This window comes from Xiphophorus maculatus, chromosome 1, assembly GCF_002775205.1.
Source record: "Xiphophorus maculatus strain JP 163 A chromosome 1, X_maculatus-5.0-male, whole genome shotgun sequence".
In the NCBI taxonomy this organism is placed as follows: Eukaryota; Metazoa; Chordata; class Actinopteri; order Cyprinodontiformes; family Poeciliidae; genus Xiphophorus; species Xiphophorus maculatus.
This window is the reverse complement of record NC_036443.1, coordinates 25010862-25032418: the sequence shown is the minus strand read 5'-3', so window position 1 is coordinate 25032418 and position 21557 is coordinate 25010862. Positions and strand designations below refer to the sequence as shown.

The 21557-nt window shown below is 38.3% G+C and overlaps 1 protein-coding gene across 1 annotated transcript; it reads right to left on the bottom strand.

Moving 5' to 3' along the window:
* Positions 1-380: 380 nt before the first annotated feature.
* On the bottom strand, positions 381-19440 carry LOC102237856 (sterile alpha motif domain-containing protein 10-like). The gene is made up of 5 exons (XM_023341784.1): positions 18939-19440; positions 15459-15640; positions 4798-4966; positions 3348-3488; positions 381-660 (listed from the first exon to the last, which is right to left on the bottom strand). Exons 1-5 carry the CDS (start codon positions 18949-18951, stop codon positions 638-640), a joined length of 528 nt encoding a protein of 175 aa, XP_023197552.1. The 5' UTR covers positions 18952-19440; the 3' UTR covers positions 381-637.
* Positions 19441-21557: the final 2117 nt, after the last annotated feature.

Genomic DNA, 21557 nt, shown 5'->3' with positions numbered 1-21557 from the left:
AAAAATTACATAAGGTGGAGCAAAATATAAGTGGATATTTTGGTATTTTAAGGACGAAAATGACAATAACTCATACAAGTAAAATAAAATAAAAATTCAATAAAAAATAATCTAACAAAAACTGTAAGTGTGTGATTAATTTTTGTTTGTTTTTCCTCCATTCAGTGGGTAGACAATCCAGAAATTTTACTCAGGAGTAGAAATACTTCATAACAAATTACTCAAGTAAAAGTAAAAAGTACAGCGTAGTAAAAATACTCCTAAAAGTGATTTTTATTTTTTCAAAAACGTTACTCAAGTAAATGTAGCTAGTTACTACCCAACTCTGTCCATCTCATATCTCAAAACAACTGACACACAAAGCAGCACCGGTATTTTAATAGTTTTGTTTAATAATTAAATTGTTGACATAAAAAAAAAAATCAGACAATGTTTAAAGATACACATGAATATAACAATTAAGCAGAAATCAGAGCAGTACAACATGAGATCAGATTGTCAGGATGCTTTTTTCATCACAGTTCACAGTCTGTACAGATGGCGTCTGTCCGTCAAGCCGATGTTGAGTTAAAATCTTTCAACATCATTCTGCAGCTCGGATGGATTTATTCCTCATCAGCGCGTCCAGTTTCTCCAGCTAAGATATTCTTCCAAAAGAACCTAGAAGAACAAAAACACCATCAGAAACATTCAGTGCAGTTTAACTTGCTTATTTTTCGGTATCCCAGCTGTAAGCAGCTGCTTCTTATTTCATCCACGCAGTATGATTGGAAACAGCTGGGACGGCTTCACACACAAGGGAAGAATCCACCAACCGACCCGTCTGACATGCTAGAGCTTGTTAGTGATGCCTGCGCCGTGTCAAAGTGTAAAAACAACAATTTGCCGTCAATGAAAAAGACAGAAGGAGGGTTTGTTTCTGAGCAGTTGCCAGGGAACAGACAGAAAACAATCAAGCTTACAATACTCTGGAAAAACAGCACAATGTTGTTTTTTTTATTTAAACCATTGAAGAAAAGCCACAGAATGAGAAGTGAGCACTGTTGAAAGTTCTCTTTTCTTTAAAGCTGATCCATTATGGTTCCCTGATCAGTTTAGGAAAGATCTATGGTCTATACAAAACATGTTCTTCACATTTTTTGCACAAATTTATTCTAAGATTTCAGTTTTGAGATCCTTTTAGAACAAGCCGTTTTATGGCATCCTGTCACTTTAAATCCAAATACGCTGCTGCTGGCCACGCCCCGAAACTCAACGTTTACACTCAAACATGAAAATGGCTGCGAACAGATGCACAATTATAAAACCGTACATCTTTGAAAAGCATTCATAGAACCTCCTGCACAAACACAAGAATGCAGCAAGTGGCTTCTGGATGGTAAGTCAACAAAAAAAACGTTTCCAGCAGCCATTGTACAGCGCATACAGAGATAAAACCGGCTGTCCAAATACGCTGGAGCTCCAATTGCGTTGCCAAACGAGGCTGAGCTCGGTTAGGGTTGCTAGGTAACAGCACAGTACCTGTCGAGAATGACTTGATAATTGGGAAGGTTTTGAAACGGCTCATTTTCCAGACACCAAAAGAACTTTAACTTAATCCCAGAAACATCTAGGTGGGGTTTTTTTTTAACCACTTGGGCTGTTTTTAGAAGCAGCTGAGACCCAGCTGTAAATATAAAACTGTAAAAAATGAGAATTTTATTTAATGGTCCCCTTCGAATGGCTGTTATTTAGTCTACCAGTAGTTTAACAGCTATGATGAGGTCAACTGACCAATTATTTTTAAACAAATGAGAGTTCAGGCACTACAGGCAGAGCCAGAGTTAGATTAGATGTTTGTTTTTCTGACTCGTCCATACATGAAAGATAAACTGTACAAACATTTTTTCTGCCCCTATCATTTCATATCTACTGCATCTGCCAGGGTGAAAACAGATAAGATGTTACAGACAGTATGGCTCTGTCTTTTAGTTGCTAAACCTTACAGACTTAAACAGACTTTGTGTTTTTATAGTGCTCTACCTCATTCGCATATGTAATAAAAGTGAAGTTTGCATTACATTTAATACTTGAAAATATCCAGGAGAGTTATCGTTTCTGTGTCAGAAAACCGTTGATACAAGGAACTTAGAATGGACTTTGTTTCCCAATCCTCTCAATACCTCTGTTTTCCTTGTTGTTTGTACACATTTCTTCCTTCCACTAAGCTTTACAGACAGCTCTGGAAAAAACTAAGTCACTGCAGAGAACCCGACTGAAAACCTCCTGGTTATTCCACCAAGTATCGATTTCTGAACTCTTCCTGAGTTAAAACATTAGTATTGTTTCTAAATAAATATAAACTTGTTTTCTTTGCATTATTTGAGACCTGAAAGGACTGCTTTTTTTTTTTTGTTGTTATTTTGACCATTTCCCATTTTCTGCCAATAAATACTAAATGTTTGCTTGGAATTTCAGAGACATGTTGTCAGTAGTTCATAGAATAAAAGAATAATGTTCATTTTACTCGAACATTTTACTCAATGATACTCTTATTAAGATGCTCCTGCAGCTTTTGGTTGTTTAGGACAATTTTTTTCCCCTTTCTTTATCATTTGACCGTTAAAGCCTAGGAGTTCTGAGAAAAATAAAATCAGGCCATTTCCTCAGTGTTAGTGATCATAAAAACAGAACTGAAGTCAAAATAAAACATTAAATGAAGACCGAGAAGTCAGGGTAAACCAATTCAGCTTAATAGAAACAATATAAATGTTCAATTTAGTGACTTATTAATTTTTTGTTACATTTAAATTTGTAGCAAAACAATGAGTCAAACAACTAAAAAAGCCTTCTGTATACACATTTAAATATTTGACTGTCTCTGGCATAATTAAAAAATAAACTGATGCTTTTCATTTCTATCTGGTAAATTAAAAAGACAGCATTAAGTTTCTAAGTCAGAAAACTTTCAAACTACTTGGAGAACTCCACCTGTGTTGTCTGAGTCTGATAAGATGGGAGAATGAAAGTGAAAATGTAAAAGCAGGATAAAAAGAATCGATCGGCATCTCAAGTTATTTTCTCAGGTTTTGTCCAGAGTTTTGTTCAGCTGCAGCTCGATCATGTTCTGCACAGCAGGGAGCCTGAGCTGCAGCTGTGCGCTCACCGCTGGAGACCAGAGAGGAGAAACATCCAGAAGGAGAGAAAATACAGGAGAACTTCTCTTTTTAATGTCAGAATAGCCAAACTAATTCCAATTAATGCCACAATATTATTTTTATTTTAATAAACATGGCTGCAGAAACTACAGATTTTTGTTTTTGTTGTGTGAAAATGTCTGGAAGGTCCCTGAAGACGCCTCTGTTTACCTCTGCTGAGCAGCTGCAGGTTGCGACCTTCCTCCTGCACCTGGAGCTGCAGCACCTGCTGCAGCAGCTCCTGCCGAAGCGTCTCTTGCACCAAACCCATTCTCTGCAGCTTCTCCCCGTTTAGACGCAACAAAGCTCGGCCTGCAAAGTGAAAGCTGCTTTCAGACATCTTAGTCTTTACATCATCATTTAGGCTTTTCCACTATTCTGACAAAAATTAGTCTAAGGATGTTTTCACACCTGATAGTCCGTTAGGCTCGGTTTGACTTTGGCCCAAAGTTGCAACATTTGTTACATTTTCAGCTACTGTGGTTTGCTTTCGCCATGTGTCAAATGATCCAAACTAACTGAAAAAACCTGTTCCCCTTGTCACCCTTGGGGGCGCTGCGTCAAGAACCACTGAAGAAAACAATACAAAACTCTCAGAAGAAGACACTGAGCACAACTTCCTTTTTCACAAAATGTAAACAAAATGGAGAAGCGTCAGATTTTAGTGGTTGTGGAATTTCTCTTTTGTCTTTGGTAAAAGACCATTTCTCCCAATGGCACGTTTGTTTTGGTTGCTATTACTCAGAATGCCCTGCATTATAGTCCAGTTCCTTCTTTTGGATGGGTCTCTGGTCCATTTGGTCTTCACATATGCATTCAAACCGCTCCAGAGTTCACTTCAACCGAACTGAGACCGAGGTTTTTAGATGGACTAGAGTTTGCTTTTTTGGTTGCGTCAGTGTTTGACTGCACGTTCACACTTGGCCAAATGAACCGGACTGGAGTTCAGTTAAAGAGCACCAAACAAGGCTGGTGTGAAAACACTGCAAGGGTCTGTTTAATCAAACTCAAGTTCATTTGTCTAGAAAGTCAGGTTCCTGAGGGGAAATGTGAATGTGCAATCAAACTCTGATACAACCAAAAAAGCAAACTAACCTAGGTCTCTGTTCGGTTGAATTAAACTCTGGTACGGTTTGAATTCAAGTGTAAATCACAAGGAGATAGCAAAAAAGCAGGAAGTGGACTACAGCGCAGAGGATTCTGGGTAAATACAACCAAACGTTAAATGACTTGTGGTCTTTCACGAAAGACAAAAAATAAATCCTACAACCGCTACTCCATTTTTATTTACATTTAACGTCTGCTTTTGAGGGTTTTATGTCATTTCCTTCAGTAGTTCTTGGTGTAGCCCCCCACAGGCAAGGAGGGGAACAGGTTTTTCAATTAGTTTGGATCATTTGACAGCGCAGTGTGAAAGTGAACCACAGCAGCTGAAAATGTAACAAAAGTTGCAATTTTGGTTCCAAATCAAACAGATTCTGAAAACACCCTTATTTTATGTAATTTTATCAATTCTCTAAAGAAATTGAAAATTCTAACTGAGCTAAAACAGGAAAAGTTTAGTCTGATTTACTGTCAGATCACTTTAAAAAGGTGATTATGTGTCTTCTGATGGGTGAACCTGTGATGGCGTGCTGCGAGAACGCCTCCACGTAGGTCAGGTAGTTGTGCGGACAGTGTTTCTTCAGCCATTTACAGACATCCTGCTGCGACCAGAGAACGACGGGCCGGATCAGGCTGGGCTGCGTCGGACTCGTGTGATAGATGCCGTAATTGTCACTGGAGCGGTACTGAAAAAAAAAACAGACAAGCAGCAAAACTTTCAGGACAAAACAAGAAAAAATGTAGCTCAACGTTTAAATCTTTACTGCGGCCTTGCGCTGTGTTGAAAAGACGGCTGCAGCCGAGCATAAAGGCTGAAAAAGTCATTTATATTCATAAGGGAAACCACCACCACTTCAGAATGTAAACTGCTTTGTTCAAAGGTGATTTGCAGGACTGACCAACAGTTAATGGAAATATTTACTTGCAGAAACGGGTCACAACACAGTCCTGAAGACAGTCATGTTTGCAAGCTTTTTGCCAGATATTGGAAATGCATCTGAAATGCATGCAGAAACACAAACGTCTCTGAGGAGTTTTCAATCTTTCGTGGATCTGAATTTAGTTTTAAGCTGAACTCTGACAACCAGAATCAGTATTTATGATGCTGCATGTGTTGTAGAAAACTCAAGCATAGGCCACTGGGATCAAACACAAACATGTTGTATAGACGTACATACCGTATGCAATAGTGCTGAGCAACATGGCTTAATAGTTAAATCTAAGATTTTTTTCATACCAAATTCTATTTTAACTGTACGAGAATAAAGCTGAAACAATACAAGAGTAAAGTCATAGCATTACAGCTTTATTCTGGTATTATTTTGACTTTATTCTCATTATTTTTCATAAACTTGTTACTTAGTATGTCCTGCATACTCTATCGTAAATGTCTGAATTTAATCTGTTTTTATTTTTTTCAATTTTCTAAAGCAGAAATTACAAATGACAGACAATGTTTTAAAAAGTGGCTTTTATTTCAGTCATCCCTTCTGTGAGTTTTATGGTGTAATTGCGAGAATAGTAGACATATTAAAATACAATTTTGCCAGAAGAACGACTTAAAATTACAAGAAAAAGTTGTTTTAAAGAGAAAAAGGTTTTGGTAATAAATCATTTGTTATTTTTCCATGCTGGAGTTCTCATAAAATAGCCACGTTATTCTCCTTCTGTTAAGACTTTATTGTCATATGAATTTATGAAAATCTTCTTGGTGTGTATTTGAGTCGATGACATCACAAGAGGCACAGAAATGGAGATGAAATCAGTAGAAAATGGCCGATGATCAACTGTTTTCAGTTCTGCAGAAAACATGAATGTCATTGTTGAAAACTGACCAAGTAATCACTGGAAATCTTCAGTGATTAAATCTGACTTCTAAAGTCTTCTTCACAAACGACCTTCATGTGTTTAATCACACAAACCCAACTTCTTGTTGCAGATTACAAGAAAACGTCTTTGAGGAAGGAATTTGATCAAAAACAAGCGATAAAGAGAGAGAGAAACAAGATGTACTCAGAAGAAATCAGGACAATCAGCTTCCTTAAACCTCATGTGATGTCATCAGAGGAAAGCACATGTGGAGGCTTGTTTTTATGTGGAAGACGAGACCTGCAATTAAACAAAATAAGAAAAAGTTAAACTGCCCCTAACGTGTTCTGCATGTCCCAAGCAACATCTGGAGAAAGTTTGATTAGGTTTGAATTAAAGTCTGGGTGGTGAGTAGCTTTAAAAATGTGCAGGATGTAAAACTGTACATCAGTAATCCTGTTGTCTTTCATCAGCAAGTCACTTTTAAAGTTCAGTAAGTTCGGCTTTTTCTCCAACTCTGATTTTCTTGAATTTCACAGAATAAGTATGAGCTTACAGTGAGGACTCAGCAGGGAGCCGTTTATATGCAAGAGGGAATATTATATATATATATAAATATATACTGTATAGACGTACTGCCAACTTTTTTTTTTACCCCTCCAGGGTGTCTTTTGTGGGCTCTAGTGTCCCTTATACGATAGTAGGGTGACAGGAAACGGGGAAGGAGAGGGGGGAAGACATGCGGCAAATGTCGTCGGGTCCGGGAGTCGAATCCGCGACGGCCGCGTCGAGGACTCAAGTCCTCCAAATATGGGTCGCGCTAACCGCTACACCACCACGACACGCCCGTACTGCCAACTTTTAAAATGGCATTATTAAAATCCAACCACATATACAGTACAGACCAAAAGTTTGGACACACCTTCTAATTCAATGGGTTTTCTTTATTTTCATGACTATTTATAAGGCAAGAAATCCCACTTATTAACCTGACAGGGCAGGTTGACCTATGAAGTGAAAACCATTTCAGGTGACGACCTCTTGAAGCTCATCAAGAAAATGCAGAGTGTGTGCAAAGCAGTAATCACAGCAAAAGGTTGCTACTTTGAAGAAACTAGAATATAAGGGGCATTTTCAGTTGTTTTACACTTTTTGTTTAGTGCATATTTCCACATGTGTTATTCATAGTTTTGATGCCTTCAGTGTGAATCTACAATGTCAATAGTCATGAAAATAAAGGAAACTCATTGAATTAAAAGGTGTGTCCAAACTTTTGGTCTGTACTGTATATAGATATCTATCTATCTATATATATATATATATAGATAGATAGATAGATAGATAGATATACTGTATATATATATACAGTAGATATCGATAGATAGATAGATATAAATATCATATATAAATATACATACATATATTTGTATGTATATATAAAGAGAGAGATTGATATCAATAGGTAGATATCTATATATAGATTTATATATATTTATAGAGAGAGACACAGATTTACATATAGATATAGACAGATATCGATATGTAGATACATATAGATAGATATCTACGTCTATATATATGATTAAATTTAGATATAGATATATATATCTTGCCCAGAAAGATAAATAATTTTCCAAATTTTTTCCAATTTGTATAGGTTTAGACATCTAAAAGGCTCTTTTTGTTCCATGTTGTTTACATTTTCTTTGTCCAAATCTCCCTTTAATTAATAAATGTGGTTGTCTTATTGTCTGTTTAGAATTAGAAATAAAAATCTTACAATGAATGAACATGAGTACTGATGTTGAACATGGGGGAAGCCGGAGCACCCGGAGTGAACCCACAGCTACACAGGGAGACGTTTCCCACCGTGCAGTCCTGTTTTTTTCATATTAAAATGTCCAATTAACAACAACAGTAGCTCTTTTTCCAATTAGCGCCAACCAGCCAACCCACACATGGCCCCACCCCCCTTTTAAATCTAAGATACTGGAGACATAAATTGATGTCTACGCTGGATGGACGTTACTTCTGTCTTTGAACTGGCGCAGACATGATGGAGTTAGAGCCTTTTTGATTCGCCTCCACAGAGAAATCTTTTTCATGGGGCTCTCTTCTTGTTCACAGACGTTGTTCTGCTCAGCTGACTCTCCAGCTGCTTGAGTCTCTGATTCCTCAGGTGTAGTTTGGATTTGATCTTTGTTAAATGTAACATTCATCTGTGGAGGCGATGTTTTCTGTTTTTCTACAAGGCCACTCTCCCCTTCTGTGGAAACTACAGGAACCCTACCTGTTACATCTTCTGAGACTTTGCAAGGTTTTGTCTCTAGTTGCTCAGAAGCTGTCTGTGGGATCTCTAGTGTTTCTAAATCAGTGCTGTGGATCAAGTTTTGATCTGTCTCTATTTTATTTACAATGGTTTCCAGTTTAGCTTTCTTTGCCGTCTTTCTCTTTTTCTTACATTTTGATTTAGTCAATGGTCTTTTCTCATCTGGCTGATCCCCATTCTGTTGTATTTCTGTCACCATTTTGTCTTCATTCGCCTGCTGTAATTCACCAATCACCGTTTCATTTCTATGAATCTCAGGTATGATGGAGGCTGTCTGATCACCGAATATTTCAGAAAAGAAGTTTTCCGGTATTGAAACTTCATCTTCTTCAGTGTCTTCCACAGAAACTTTAATATTGTTGAGGGTCTCCGGCTCACAGGCAGCTTTCATTGCTGCCTTTCTTTTGTTCCTACGCTTAGATTTCTTTGATGGTTTCTTGTCATCTTGCTGGTCCCCACTTAGTTGGGTTTCAGAGACAGTTTCTTTTTCATCGATCTGCTCTACTTTAGCGATCTCAGTTTCAATCATATGAATGTAAGTTTTAATGGAGGCTATATGATCCACAACTGTTCCTAGTATAGAAACTTCCTGTTCACCGTTTTCATTATTGGGGATCTCCAGCTCACAGGCAGCTTTCATTGCTGACTCTGTCCTGTTCTTACCTGTAGATCTCTGGAATATCTTGGTCTGCTGATCCTGATACCCATTCAGTTGTGTTTCAGAGGGCTGTTCTTGTAGCACTAAAGAGATCTCAGTTTGTGTCGAAATACTTTGACTGACTGGTTTTAATTCATAACTGGTTTCCTGTAGATCCATCTCAGTTTGTGTTGAAATAGTTTGACTGACTGGTTTTACTGGGTAGCTGGTTTCCTGTAGATCCATCTCAGTTTGTGTTGAAGCAGATTGATAATTTGCTGTTTTCTGCTTTGGGATTTCTTGCCAATCTGTCTGAGTCTGAACAGAAACCATTGACCTCTTGCTCTGTCTGCTCTCTGAGAGTCCTTTCCTCGCCAGCTCTTGCTGTTGTCTAAGTTTAGCACTTAGTTTCTTATTCGTATCAAACATCTCATCAAGCTGTTTCATTAAGTATTTCTCCATTTTGTTGTCCGACGGTTTCAAGTTACCTCTGGTTTCCAGCACATCCATCTCAGTTTGAGTTGAAATTGTTCGACTGACTGGTTTTAATGGATATCTGGTTTCCTGTCCTTCCATCTCTGTTTGTACCGAAGCAGATTGATAATTTAATGTTTTCTTCTTTGGGATGTCTTGTGAATCTCTCTGAATTTGAGCAGAAACCATTGAATCCTTGCCTTGTCTGCTCTCTGTCAGTAGTTTCCTCACCAGCTCTTGCTGCTGTCTAAGTTTAGCACTTAGTTTTTTATTCGTATCGAACATCTCATCAAGCTGTGTCATTAGGTATTTCTGCATTTCTTTGTATTTCAATTCAGTCTCCTTAAATTTGGCAAGACACGAACAGTTTGCTTGACTTGTCTTGTCAGAAGAGTGGGGCAGATGTTGAATTTCATTTAAACAGCCTCTTTGAACATTTTCTGCAGTCTGATCATCAGGAACCTCAATTGAATTGTCTACCTGGATGTTGTCTTTGGGCTTACCTGTAGATGGACTTTTCTTGTCTTTCTGATCCAGTGTCTCCAGCGCTTTGGCGATCGATTCATTTTCAGTTATAAGTGAAACGTCCTGCGGTTCGGTATTTTCAGCAGAAACCTTAAGCTCTTGCTGCTCCAACCAGACTGCAAATGGCACCTTCTTCTTCTTTTGCTTGAGCGGATTGGGTGGCTGTAATTCCCTTTCAACAATGTTGTCAGATGCAACGTCTTCGATTCTTGGTTGGTTGGACTCCATTGTATCCTTTGTTTGTTTCAGGGTCTAAGTTAAAATTAGTTCTCTAGAAACTCTGTCAAGATTTCACGTTAAGTTTGATGTAAATCTCCAAATGAAATGTGCAACAAACAAAGTTTAAAATCTTACTGTGAACTGCTAAATAAATTCTCGAGAGAAACGTGTCAACAACGGCTGCTAAACGGCTGTGATGAAAGTAGATGATGTGAGGCGCTTATATAATCGCTGGTGATGTCAGAATTCTGCCTTTGGAGTTATATTGTGATGTCACATTGTGATGTCACAGTTTATATATGTATATATACAGTATATACATACTGCCAACTTTTAAAATGGCATTCTTAAAATCCAACCACATATACATCTTCAGTTTTATCTAACACTTTACTCCAGATAAATTCCTTCAGACGTTCTTTCTCAGAATTCTATTTCTGTGTCAAAATTCAAATAAATAACTAAATATTTTTCAATTATGTTAGTATATGAAAATAATATAGCTGTTTCTTCACGCTGATTGAATTTGTAAACCTAAAATCTATTTGGTAGATTTGAATTTTAAGATTAGATTTGCCTGACAACAATAAATAAACAATTTAAACTATTATAATTCTTGAGATTAAAGTCAGGAATCTGCAGAAAAAGTCAGAATTTTGAGAAGAAAAGTCAGGATTTTGAGGAAAAAATAATTTTCAGGAAAATTTTTTAGAAAGAATTTTCAGAGTCTAAATTTTCTGAAAATGTCAGAATTTTCTGAAAAAAGTCAGAATTTTCTGAAAAAAGTCCATTCTGAAATTAAAGTCAGAATTCTTAAATCCAAGAATTTTGACTTAATGTTTAAGGCTTACTTAATCCTTAATATTGAACACCCTGAGTAAGGATGTTTAATATTCCACAATGAAACATGTTGCTGCTCTGAGCCTCCAGCGAAGGAACAAAAGAACGCCGATGATGAATACAGGAAGAGTAAATGAAAGGACGACATGTAAAAGATGAAGGTGAAGTGTGGAAGCAGTAATAATGCTGCTCACAGAGCTGCACAACCGCGTAGCAACGATTAAGTTCACGTTCCATGAGACGAAAATAAACCAGACGCTGCATTGTGTGCGCTGCAGAAGAGAAGAGACAAACAAAGCAATGCCTGCGACTCTGTTATCAGCCCAGCCCAGTTCTGTTTGCAGCTTTAGCTTCAGCTCCTAAAGGCCTTTTAAAACGCCTTTCATGGGCTGGAAACAAAGCCGACTTGTAACCGCGGGCTCTAAATGAGGCCAGTTCACAGCATAAATGAACCGCGACTGCTGACAACACTGACCGCGTGAGGAGACAAAGCTGCATCAGATAACAAGAGACTTTAATTTAAGCTGGAACCGCTCACGCTTCTGACCGGGTTTCACAAAGAACTAGGAGGGTAACGAGGCCGGCTCGGCCGACTGGATGCTATCTGTCGCAATAATTTCCGTTTCCCAATAAACAGACACAGTGGTGCAGCAGCAAAGTGTGAGCGCTGGAAGACCTTTACTATTTAAAGCTAAAAGGCGGTAAGAGCCGCCGTGCCGCTGGGGGAGAGCAGCGCCCATTCTCTGCTAACAAAGTGTCCATTAGCCACAAAGGAGGAGGACTTGTTAGACTGGGACTTTTATTCTAGTCATGATTTTCTGTACGGAGGAAAAGATGCAGACCAGCAGAAAGGAGAAAGTTTTCCTCAACGAGACATCACATCGTCCATCTTAGGGTGACATGGATTACAAAGAAAACCTCAGATTTTTATCATAACAGATCTGATTTCTATGGCGGAGTATTAGGGACACACTAAGAAAATAAAAAAACATAATGAGAAAAAAGTCAAAATAATGCCACAATTAAGTCAGAATATTACAAGAATAACATCAAAATATTACTAGAATAAAGTTAGAAAATTATTACTTTATTCTGGTATTACCACAACTTTATTCACATCCTATTTTGACTTTATTGCTGCTCATGATATGTAAAATAAATGCAAATCTCTTATAGGTATTTTGTATATTCAAAATATGATTATAAATATATCAAGTTACTAATACAGTCTAGTCATAAACCAATTTCAGATACTTGGATCTTAGATGAGGTGAAACCGATTTTATGTTAAAACAACTTGCCATACAGAGCATTGATCATCTCCAGCCAACAGATCCGAGTAAATGACTTTCTATAATGTCCATATGAATGAAAATCAAATTAATCAATGTAGTGAGGAATTAAAGTAGTTTTTTTAATTAGGAAACATCGGGTTTACTGATGTTTCCTAATGGGAGGTTGTTAAAGGCTCCTTGCCAGTGGAAAAGGCTCTTTATTTATAACATTTACCGTTAGAGTGGCTTAGGTTATTCTTAATGCATGGCTAATTACACTGCTATTAGCTTAGCCACAGCACTTAGCGACCCCGAAATGCCACTTTCTGGTTCAGGTTTCTAACAGGAACCTTTTGTTAGTTTTTTAGCCTGTTTTCACATCCTGCTCAATGTCTGGAGGCAAAATAAATAATAAATAATAATCTAGCCAAACAGCCAGCAGCTAAAAGAAATTGATATGGGTTCTGTTGGACTTGTTAAGCACCTCCAATCTGGAACAACCTTCTAGAAAACTGGAAAACAGCTGAAACACCGAGTTCCTCTAAATCAAGACTAAAATCCTCTTGTTCAGCAAATAATATTTTGAACCATGATAAACAAAACATTGAGCAACGTATTTAATGTGTGTTGATAGTTTTAACAATGGCACTTGACAAAATGTAATGTTTGTTACTCATTTTTGTCTATATGATGTGTTTATAATGTTTTTCTGCACTTTGAACTGCCTTGTTACTTAAACAAATAAACTTGGTTGTTTGTTAGAGATGGTAAGAACTTCAAAACTTGTAATTTTGAGAAAAAAAAATAATTTTGTTAATGTGGGATTTGAATGTAATCAAATTTTAAATCGAAGTTTCCAAGTTATGCTACTATGCCAACAAAAATGTATTTATTTATACAGGGAGAGTCAATAAGTGTGGGAATTGCTGCATTTATTCTGGCTTCTTGGCACAGGCACATAATTATTCTGACCGAAAAAAACAAAACAAAACAAGGAAATATGTTCAAATCACATCCAGCAGTCAGAAAAAGCGACGTTATCAACTCTGCAGCTGCAGCGATCAGAGTTGAGATCAAAACGAAAATACCAGGATTATAAAAAGCAGCTGCAGCGTAATTACAATAATGAGGCAAATGTCTGCAGCCAAGCAAAAATCTCTCATATTTGCAAGTGGCGGAGTTCGATAAATAAGTTCTGACAACATAATGAAAAGGAATTTGACTGAAATAAAAACAAATGTACCAGCAGAGAAGTTGTCTGAATCTAGCAGCGAGAGCACAGGCAGCTGCTCTGGGAGGAATGAATGGGTTTTGTGTTTGTGTTGTTTTTTTCTCTGGCAACAAAGTTTTACATAAAAGCTTCTAACAAGCTGCCAGAGTCTGAGCTAGTGGCGATACAAATACACATGTAACAGCTTCTGTCCATAAACTCAGGAGTGGAGATCATCAGATTTGCATCTCATTTGGTTCAACGTCCTCTAGCCGTACTTGTTCTAGGAGCTCCCTGTGTGTTTAAATAGCTGGAGAGGGTCGTTGAAATCTGATGGCCGGTCTAAATTAGCTGCTTATGAATTCATGCCCTGAATTGTTGATGTAGAACACGTGTCAAACACAAGGCCCAGGGGCCACATCTGGCCCCCCGTAGCTTTTTATGCGGCCCTTTAAACTCCAAATTACATCAATAAGTTCTTCTAGTTTTCACAAATCTGCAAAATTCACACAAAATCAACAAATCTCTGCATTTTTCTGATTTAACTGAAAATTGTATCAAAATTGTTCAAAAATATTGAGTTTAAGTGACTGCTGCCTTAGCAGTACTTGATGTCAAATTGTAGTATGTAATTGAGTAATAAAACTTCACATTTAACATCAGCACAAATATTGTAATAGTGCTTTACAAACATTTTTGAATTGGTACCACAAAATCTGTAATTTTGATTGCCAAAAAAACACTAAAACATCACATAATCCTGGAGGACTAGTTATTTATTGATATTTTAACAATTTAATTGGTTTTATCAATATATTCTGGCACAACCGGCCCTTTAAGAACATTCAGACTTTTTATATGACCCAAAATGAAAATGAGTTTGACAGCCCTGATGTAAAAACAACTTTTGAATTTATTATATCATTTATCGTGATACATTTCTTATCATAAGAATTATAATAAAAATCACAATAAATTCCAATTAATGATGTTTAAAACCCCTAAAACTCATAGTCTTACTTTTTTCTTCACTGTTAGTTCAATAAATATTTAATTTGAAAATATGATTAGAAGCAGTTACTGTGTGAAGCTAAGTCATACAATTCAAACTTCTTTATGTGACATGATAACAGTAATAAGTAGCTTATTACTGTTTACATGATAACAGTAATAAGTAGCTCTTATCATTTTTATTGATGATGGAAACAGAAAATATTGTGATAAAACTTTAAGCCCATATAGCTCACACCTACTAACATTTTTATCTATAAATTGAAATAAAATTTCATGTAATATAAAACTGCAACATCAGAGCAGATTCTACTTTTTATGCTTTTACACTTCATTAAGTCTAATTAGCTTTTCGTCACTAAGATTTTTCCACATTTGGTGAAATTGACATTTATGTTAAAACATGATTGATTGATTGATTAAAGTTTCGGTTTGGGATCGAAGATAAAGTCTAGAAATGGTAACATTTCTCCATTCTCCAAAGTTTCAACCACATTCAATCCTTTTCCTGATTTTTCAGTACTGCATATGAATCTTCTCACAACTTTCACATTTAGCTACAGATTTAAGAAATACTAACAGTACGGAATCTGTTGTGTGTTTTTATATAAATTATTTCACGTTTAAATCATGTTTAAAACCTGGTTTAAGACCATATTATATTTACTGGGATCTGGTCCATTTTTATCCAAACCCTGGAATCGGAACACTGAGTTCTCTCTTCTTATTAAGACTGTAAATATTAACTGAAACTAATCCCGTACATCTCCAACATGAGCGTAATGACACCAGGCAGGTATTACATGGCCGCAGGTGTTTGACGTGCTGACATCATGTCGGTTCTCTGTACCTGCAGGACCTCCGTGCCTGGCTGCTGCAGAAGCTTCACGGTTCTTCCCCCAGCCGTTTTCTGTCCTCGGCCGTCATGCCAGGTTAGATTCCCACCTGTCCGCCGACTCAGCTGGTGCTTGAAGTCCTCAGGCAGAGCCCTGTACTCCACAGCGGGCCTGCAGAAACTGAAACTGGAGGCAGCTGGAGAGACAACAGGAGAAGGAGTAAAGCAACCAGATTTAGATATTGAGTGCATTAAAAACAAAAGCCTAAGGATACAAATGATTAATTAAAGGGTTAGTCTAAAGTTGACTGAAGCTGTATGTAGGTGGACTGGTGACTAATTTAGAAGCGGACATTTTCTTTTGTATCAAGAGGGACGACCGTTTTCCGGTCAATTTTTAGCGAGCATTTTTTTAATTTCAACATTTTTTGTGTGTGAGCTGGGATAAATACCAACTAAGTAAACAGAAAACTGTGGTTTCCTCACATTAATAAACACACTCCACTTTTCTGTTTATCACATCCTCACCTTTTGTTTAATATAGTTGATGCAGCTCAGTAATGCACTTCGGCTCAATGAGCTCTACTAAGGCGATAACTTAAAGATTTTATCGAGTGTTAATAAGTCTAAACAGAACCGCTTAAAGTGCATTTTCTATCCCACACTGGACTCCGTTTGGACAGCTCCACGTTCCCGTTATCCTACGGCCCGCCGCCATCTTTGTTTTTGCGTCAACGGCTCCGCTTAAGAATGACCTGCAGCGCCCTCTGCTGGATGGCGGCCAAACTACAACAATAAAAGAAGGTCTACGCCAGGGGTGGGCAACGCCAGGCCTCGAGGGCCGGTCTCCTGCAACTTTTAGATGTATCAGTACTTCTACACACCTGAGTCAAATAATGAGGTCCTTAGCAGGACTCTGGAGAACTTGACTGCACTTAGGAGGTGATTCAACTATAGGATTCAAGTGTGTTGGACCAGGGAGATATCTAAGAGATGCAGGACACTGGCCCTAGAGGACCAGGATTGCCCACCCCTGGTCTACGTGGACGTTATTAGTTAATCGATTGGAACCGATTTTAATCTAACAAACCATCAGAGGGTTTCTTAGATTAACAGGTACCCAATTTATGGGTACCTGAGTACCCAAAACTTGTACTCAGGTAATAGTAACACCACCAAAATACATTTTTACTCAAAGTAAAAAAGTGGCTATCCAAGAAATTACTCAAGCTTACAACGATATTTGAAAAAAAAAGACTACTCAAAAGCTGAGTAACTAATCAAAAGATCAATCATTTAACATTAAAAAGAATTACATTATCAGATGGACCAAAATATAAAATTATGTGGAAATGTTAAAAATAATAATTTTTCCAAACAGTTTTCATAAATATAAAACTTATTAAACATTAACAAAAACTGCCCGTGTGTGTCTGTTTCTGGTGAATTTTTGGTTAGATACAGCATAATAAAAATACTCATAAAAGTATTTTTTTCCCCATAAAGTTTCTCAAGTAAATGTAATAACTTTCTATACCGGGGGTGTCAAACTAATTTCGTTTTGGGCCAAATCAAGGTCATGAATGCTCTTAAAGGGCTAGTTGTGCCAGAATGTATTGATAAAACTTGTTCACAAACAGTTTATGAATTTTTGAAATTTAACATCGTTTCAGTTGCTCCAAGATTTTGTGATTCTTTTTGTGATTTTTTGCAGTAAAAATCAAAGTGTTTATGGTACTAAATTGGAAATATTTGCTATTTTTGCGCTTATCCATGCAACATTTTATAACTCGCTGTATAGATTATGGATTATAATCTGACATCAATTAAGGCTGAGGCAGCTGTTTAGTACAAGTAAGAAAGTTTGACAATTTTTGAGAAAAATCTGCAATAAACTTCCGATTATGTATTAGCGCAAAAAAATTGTTGGGATTTGTTGATTTTGCATCAATTTCCACGATAATTCTCAATTATTGTCGACCGATTGATACAATTTCGCAGTAAACAGATTAAAAAAATGCATTGATTTGATTGATAACGTAACATTTAAGCACACTTAGTATTTAGAATCTAGAGGGCCACATAAAAAACTGGGGTGGGCCAAATTTTGCCCGTGGGCCTAGAGTTTGACACATGTGCTAAATACCATTAATCTGTAGTCAGTATCACTCAGAGTTGACGTCATTATGAAATACCTGATCTGACCTGCTCCATTAACCACTGCAGGCCTTTGAAATCCAGAGCTCAGGTGGTACAATTACCTTTAGTGAAAGGCTGGTAAGCAGATGTCAGAGCAGCGAGACAAGCCAATTTCTCATCATTACGAGGAGGCCTGCAGGCAGAGATCCAAGCCCCCTCAACAGCAGGTGGCTTCTCCACATCCAGTAATTAAAGAGTGCGGAACTATAGTAAACACGCTGTTACTGGCACAGATTCTGGCAGAAAGCCGTGGGTCATTACAGATTCATGAGCCAGATTGGACGGATTTTCTCACTTTGAAAAATATGCGTGCAGCTGTATCAGTATGTGCTACAAAGTTGACTGACACAATTTGAAAGGATGGCCAGAAGGAAAAGAGAAGTGAGGGGGAGCTGGTTTCTGAGCAGCTCATGAAAGAGTGTCCTAGTGAGTTTTTTTTTTTTTTAGCGCCGTGCCTCTTCTTCTCGCTGTCATTCTGGATCTCCTGCTGAGCAGTCCAGCAGTCATTAAGGCTTCATCTTCATCATCAGGTTATCTAAGAAAACTCTGCATGCCATTCTGGTTTCTTTGAAGCTTTGCTGCTTCTGCTGATGTAAACACTAATACGCCCCTTTCTGCTGTAAAACACATAATTAAACCCATTTGTCAGAGGTTTTTTTTTTTTTACCCCTTTTCATATCCTCTTGTTTTCTCTCTTTCTTCCGTGGAGGAAAATGTCCTCATTAACTACAAATTGCTTTTTTCCGATTGCAAACATCTTCAGTGAAGCCTGATTACTGTTTAATTTTACTGAAGTGAGTGCTGCAGATAAAAGCGCCTCTTGGTTAACGTTGACATTAAAAGTCCCACTCAGAAACCTTGGATCTGACTAAGGAAGCCCTCTAGATTCTTGACTAAACACTAAGTGTGCTTAAATGTTATGTTATCAATCAAATCAATACAAAGGAAGCTTTTGAGCTGACCAGAGCTTTGATGATGCTGCAGATGCTGATTTACCCGTTTCAGCACCCTGTCTCTGTCCATCAGTAGATTGTGCCCTGCGGACATTTATGTACGCTGCCCTATAGATTGAGAGCAACCCAGTTTTTGGCTGATAATGGATGCTTTGACCTCAGCTGAATCTCTCTGAGAGCGCACAGGAGGCGCTTTGTTACCAGCTGCTTGCATTTACCCAACGAAACTGGTTTGACAAGTGAACAAACCGGAACTGCACACTGTCTCGCTAAATTCAGCTTGTTTTCCTGAAAAAGACAGGGGAAAAATGAATGATTAGGACAGGAATATAAAGCTTCCTACCGTCCACAGCCATGGCGAGTCCGAGCTGGAGTGAGTTTAGTGAGTGTCTCCCATGGTTTCCGCGGAGCGACGCGCCTCTCCTCCTCTCCAGCAGAAAGTTTCCTGCGCTGCGTCGCTCCACATCCTCCCGGTTCTGGTGGTTAAAACCAGCTGACGTCCTGCGCCGAGAGTGGGCTGAACTCACTCCAGGCACGCAGGAATATTTCCCCGAGACGGGCTCGGGGAGCTTCCTGCGCGTGCGCCTTCTCCTGTGTTTGTTTTTGTTTTTTTCTTCCTCTCCTTCTCTCGTGAGAATGACACGCGCGGCTGTTTCTCAGGAGGAGCGCGGTGAGCTCAAAGAGCGGCCCCGGGCCCTGTAATTAACGCGGCTCGCAGAGAGACTGAGAAACAGCGCGGATGAAAAGGCTTCTCATCATCTCTGCAGCATCCACCAGAGGGGATTCCCCTCTGCCTTTGCTCACAGAGAGGGAGCTCTGTCTTTCTGATGGACGCTTTTAGAGCAGAAGAGCTGCGGGACAAGTTGCCTCTCCCTGAGTACTGACCCGGTCTTATGGTAAAGACTGGTTAGGCGACCTATAAGCTGCTGTCAGGAATAGTCAAAGTCCTTATTATGAGCTCATCTTGGCTTGTAGATTGCTTAAAGGGACAGTGTTTTGCATTTTCCAGGCACATATTGCCATCTTATAGCAGGATCAATCAGTCAGGGGCGGCCCAAGGATTTTGGGGGCCCTAACCAGATTTTAATTCGAGGCCCCACATAACATGTGACATTTACTACATTCTTAGCTACAATGATCTAAGCATAATGCACATGCTTCATTGTGCTCTAATTAATTTGCATTTTGAAATGCATAGTGGTATTTAAGTGTTGCATATTAATTTAAGTATTTAAAAGTAACATCTGCAGACAAACAATGAATTTACAGTAAACACATTAGCAAGTTTAATATCTTTTGCTTTAAAAGTAAGAAGATATTTGTAAAATATGCGCAACGTGAAAACCCTACAATAAAATCATATGATGTTCTGGTGTTGGGGCCCTAGGCAGCTAGGGGCCAGCTCTGCCTTCAGTAGTTATAAAACTGCTGTATATATAAGCAAGACTTATAAGAGATGTAATTGCGATTTAATGCACAATTAGGGGCTGGAGTGTAGGAGCAATCTCTCCATTTTTAGTTAAATCTTAGAATTTAGATTATTAGTACTTTGTTGCTTATTTTCTAGCTGATTTATAATTAGAATTTTTGTTTATATATAAATATATATAAATATATAAACCCGTTTTTGTATATATATATAATGCGGTGAGGTGCAAAGCTGGTGAGGCACTGACTTAATCAGATATATAAATGTAGACCACCTGAATGTAATTGTTTACATAAGGAAATTTCGCGCATGCGGACAACGCTGGAAGGCAAAAACAATTCTTTTACATGCCATCCATAGCCGCACCGCCGCTGTATAATAATTTTGTTGACTCAATGAAACATGGAAATTTAGGCATTTTTAATTTCGTGCTCTGCTCCACAGTAAAGGGAAAACCCGTTTAAGTGCAACTCATAACCACGTCTTTCTCGCTCTCTGCGTTGGCCAGGCTACACGCAGACTCGTTGCCATAGCAACTGACAACAACGCCCCTAAAAAAAACACTGAAATATTTCCCACACAAAGAGCAGAACATTCAGCCTGTTGCAGTAACATGGTTTTAGGCTTAATGGTTATTTTGCCTTTATTAATAAGTGATTGCTGTGGTAAAAGGAGAAAACTATAAATATATCGCTGCACTTTACTTTACTATATGGCTAGCTCCATGGCTAGCTCCATGGCTAGCTCCATGGCTAGCTCCATGGCTAGCTCGCTGTTACTGTCTCTTACTCTGCAGTTGCGGAGTCACAATGTCTGGGATCATGAGCGCCCCCTGCCATGAGGCAAGAGAACTGCCTGCCTCACCTCTAATCTGGTCTCTGCCGTTTCTGATCGCTCCTCAGCCCACGAAACACGTTACACACACAGTTGGTGACAAAAAACACTGTACATTATATACATAAGCTAAATTAGGGAAAAGCAGTTCATATATTAAATGTTTTTTTAACCATTTTATTGGCGACGTACAGACAGGAGGAACTTGCTCTCATAGGCTGGCAGTTAGCGAGAGGTTGCGCAATCTCAGGTGAGGCTCACCTCGCTGCTGCCTCACCTGCTGGGCTTCCGAGCGTTGAATGGAAAAATGCGAAAATTCAATTATGAAGAAAAAAATAATCAAAATTGGTTAAGCTAAAAAAAAAAAAATACTTTCCAGTACAAACCACAGGGTGAAAATAGCAATATAAATTCGTTTATCATTATATTTCTCCATTACGACAGGTGAGGCTCTGGCCCCCTGACCGCACGTTACTGGAAACTATGGCAACCAGTGACAGTTGAAAAGCCCACTGACTCTTTCTGCAGTCAGGTTGCGCGCGCATCCGTCCTGTTAATAAAAATCCAACAGACAAGCCCCAGTTGAAACTGTGACATCACAAGGTGACATCACAATATAACTCCAAAGGCAGAATTCTGACATCACCAGCGATTATATAAGCGCCTCACATCATCTACTTTCATCACAGCCGTTTAGCA

Bases quoted from the DNA above. Each gene is read 5' to 3' on its own strand.
- LOC102237856 (XM_023341784.1), bottom strand. The intron at 4,967-15,458 runs GTACAGAGAACC...TTTTTTTTTCAG, and splicing joins CAGGCACGGAGGTCCTGCAG to TACCGCTCCAGTGACAATTA. The intron at 3,489-4,797 runs GTTCACCCATCA...TTCACTTTGCAG, and splicing joins CTCGCAGCACGCCATCACAG to GCCGAGCTTTGTTGCGTCTA.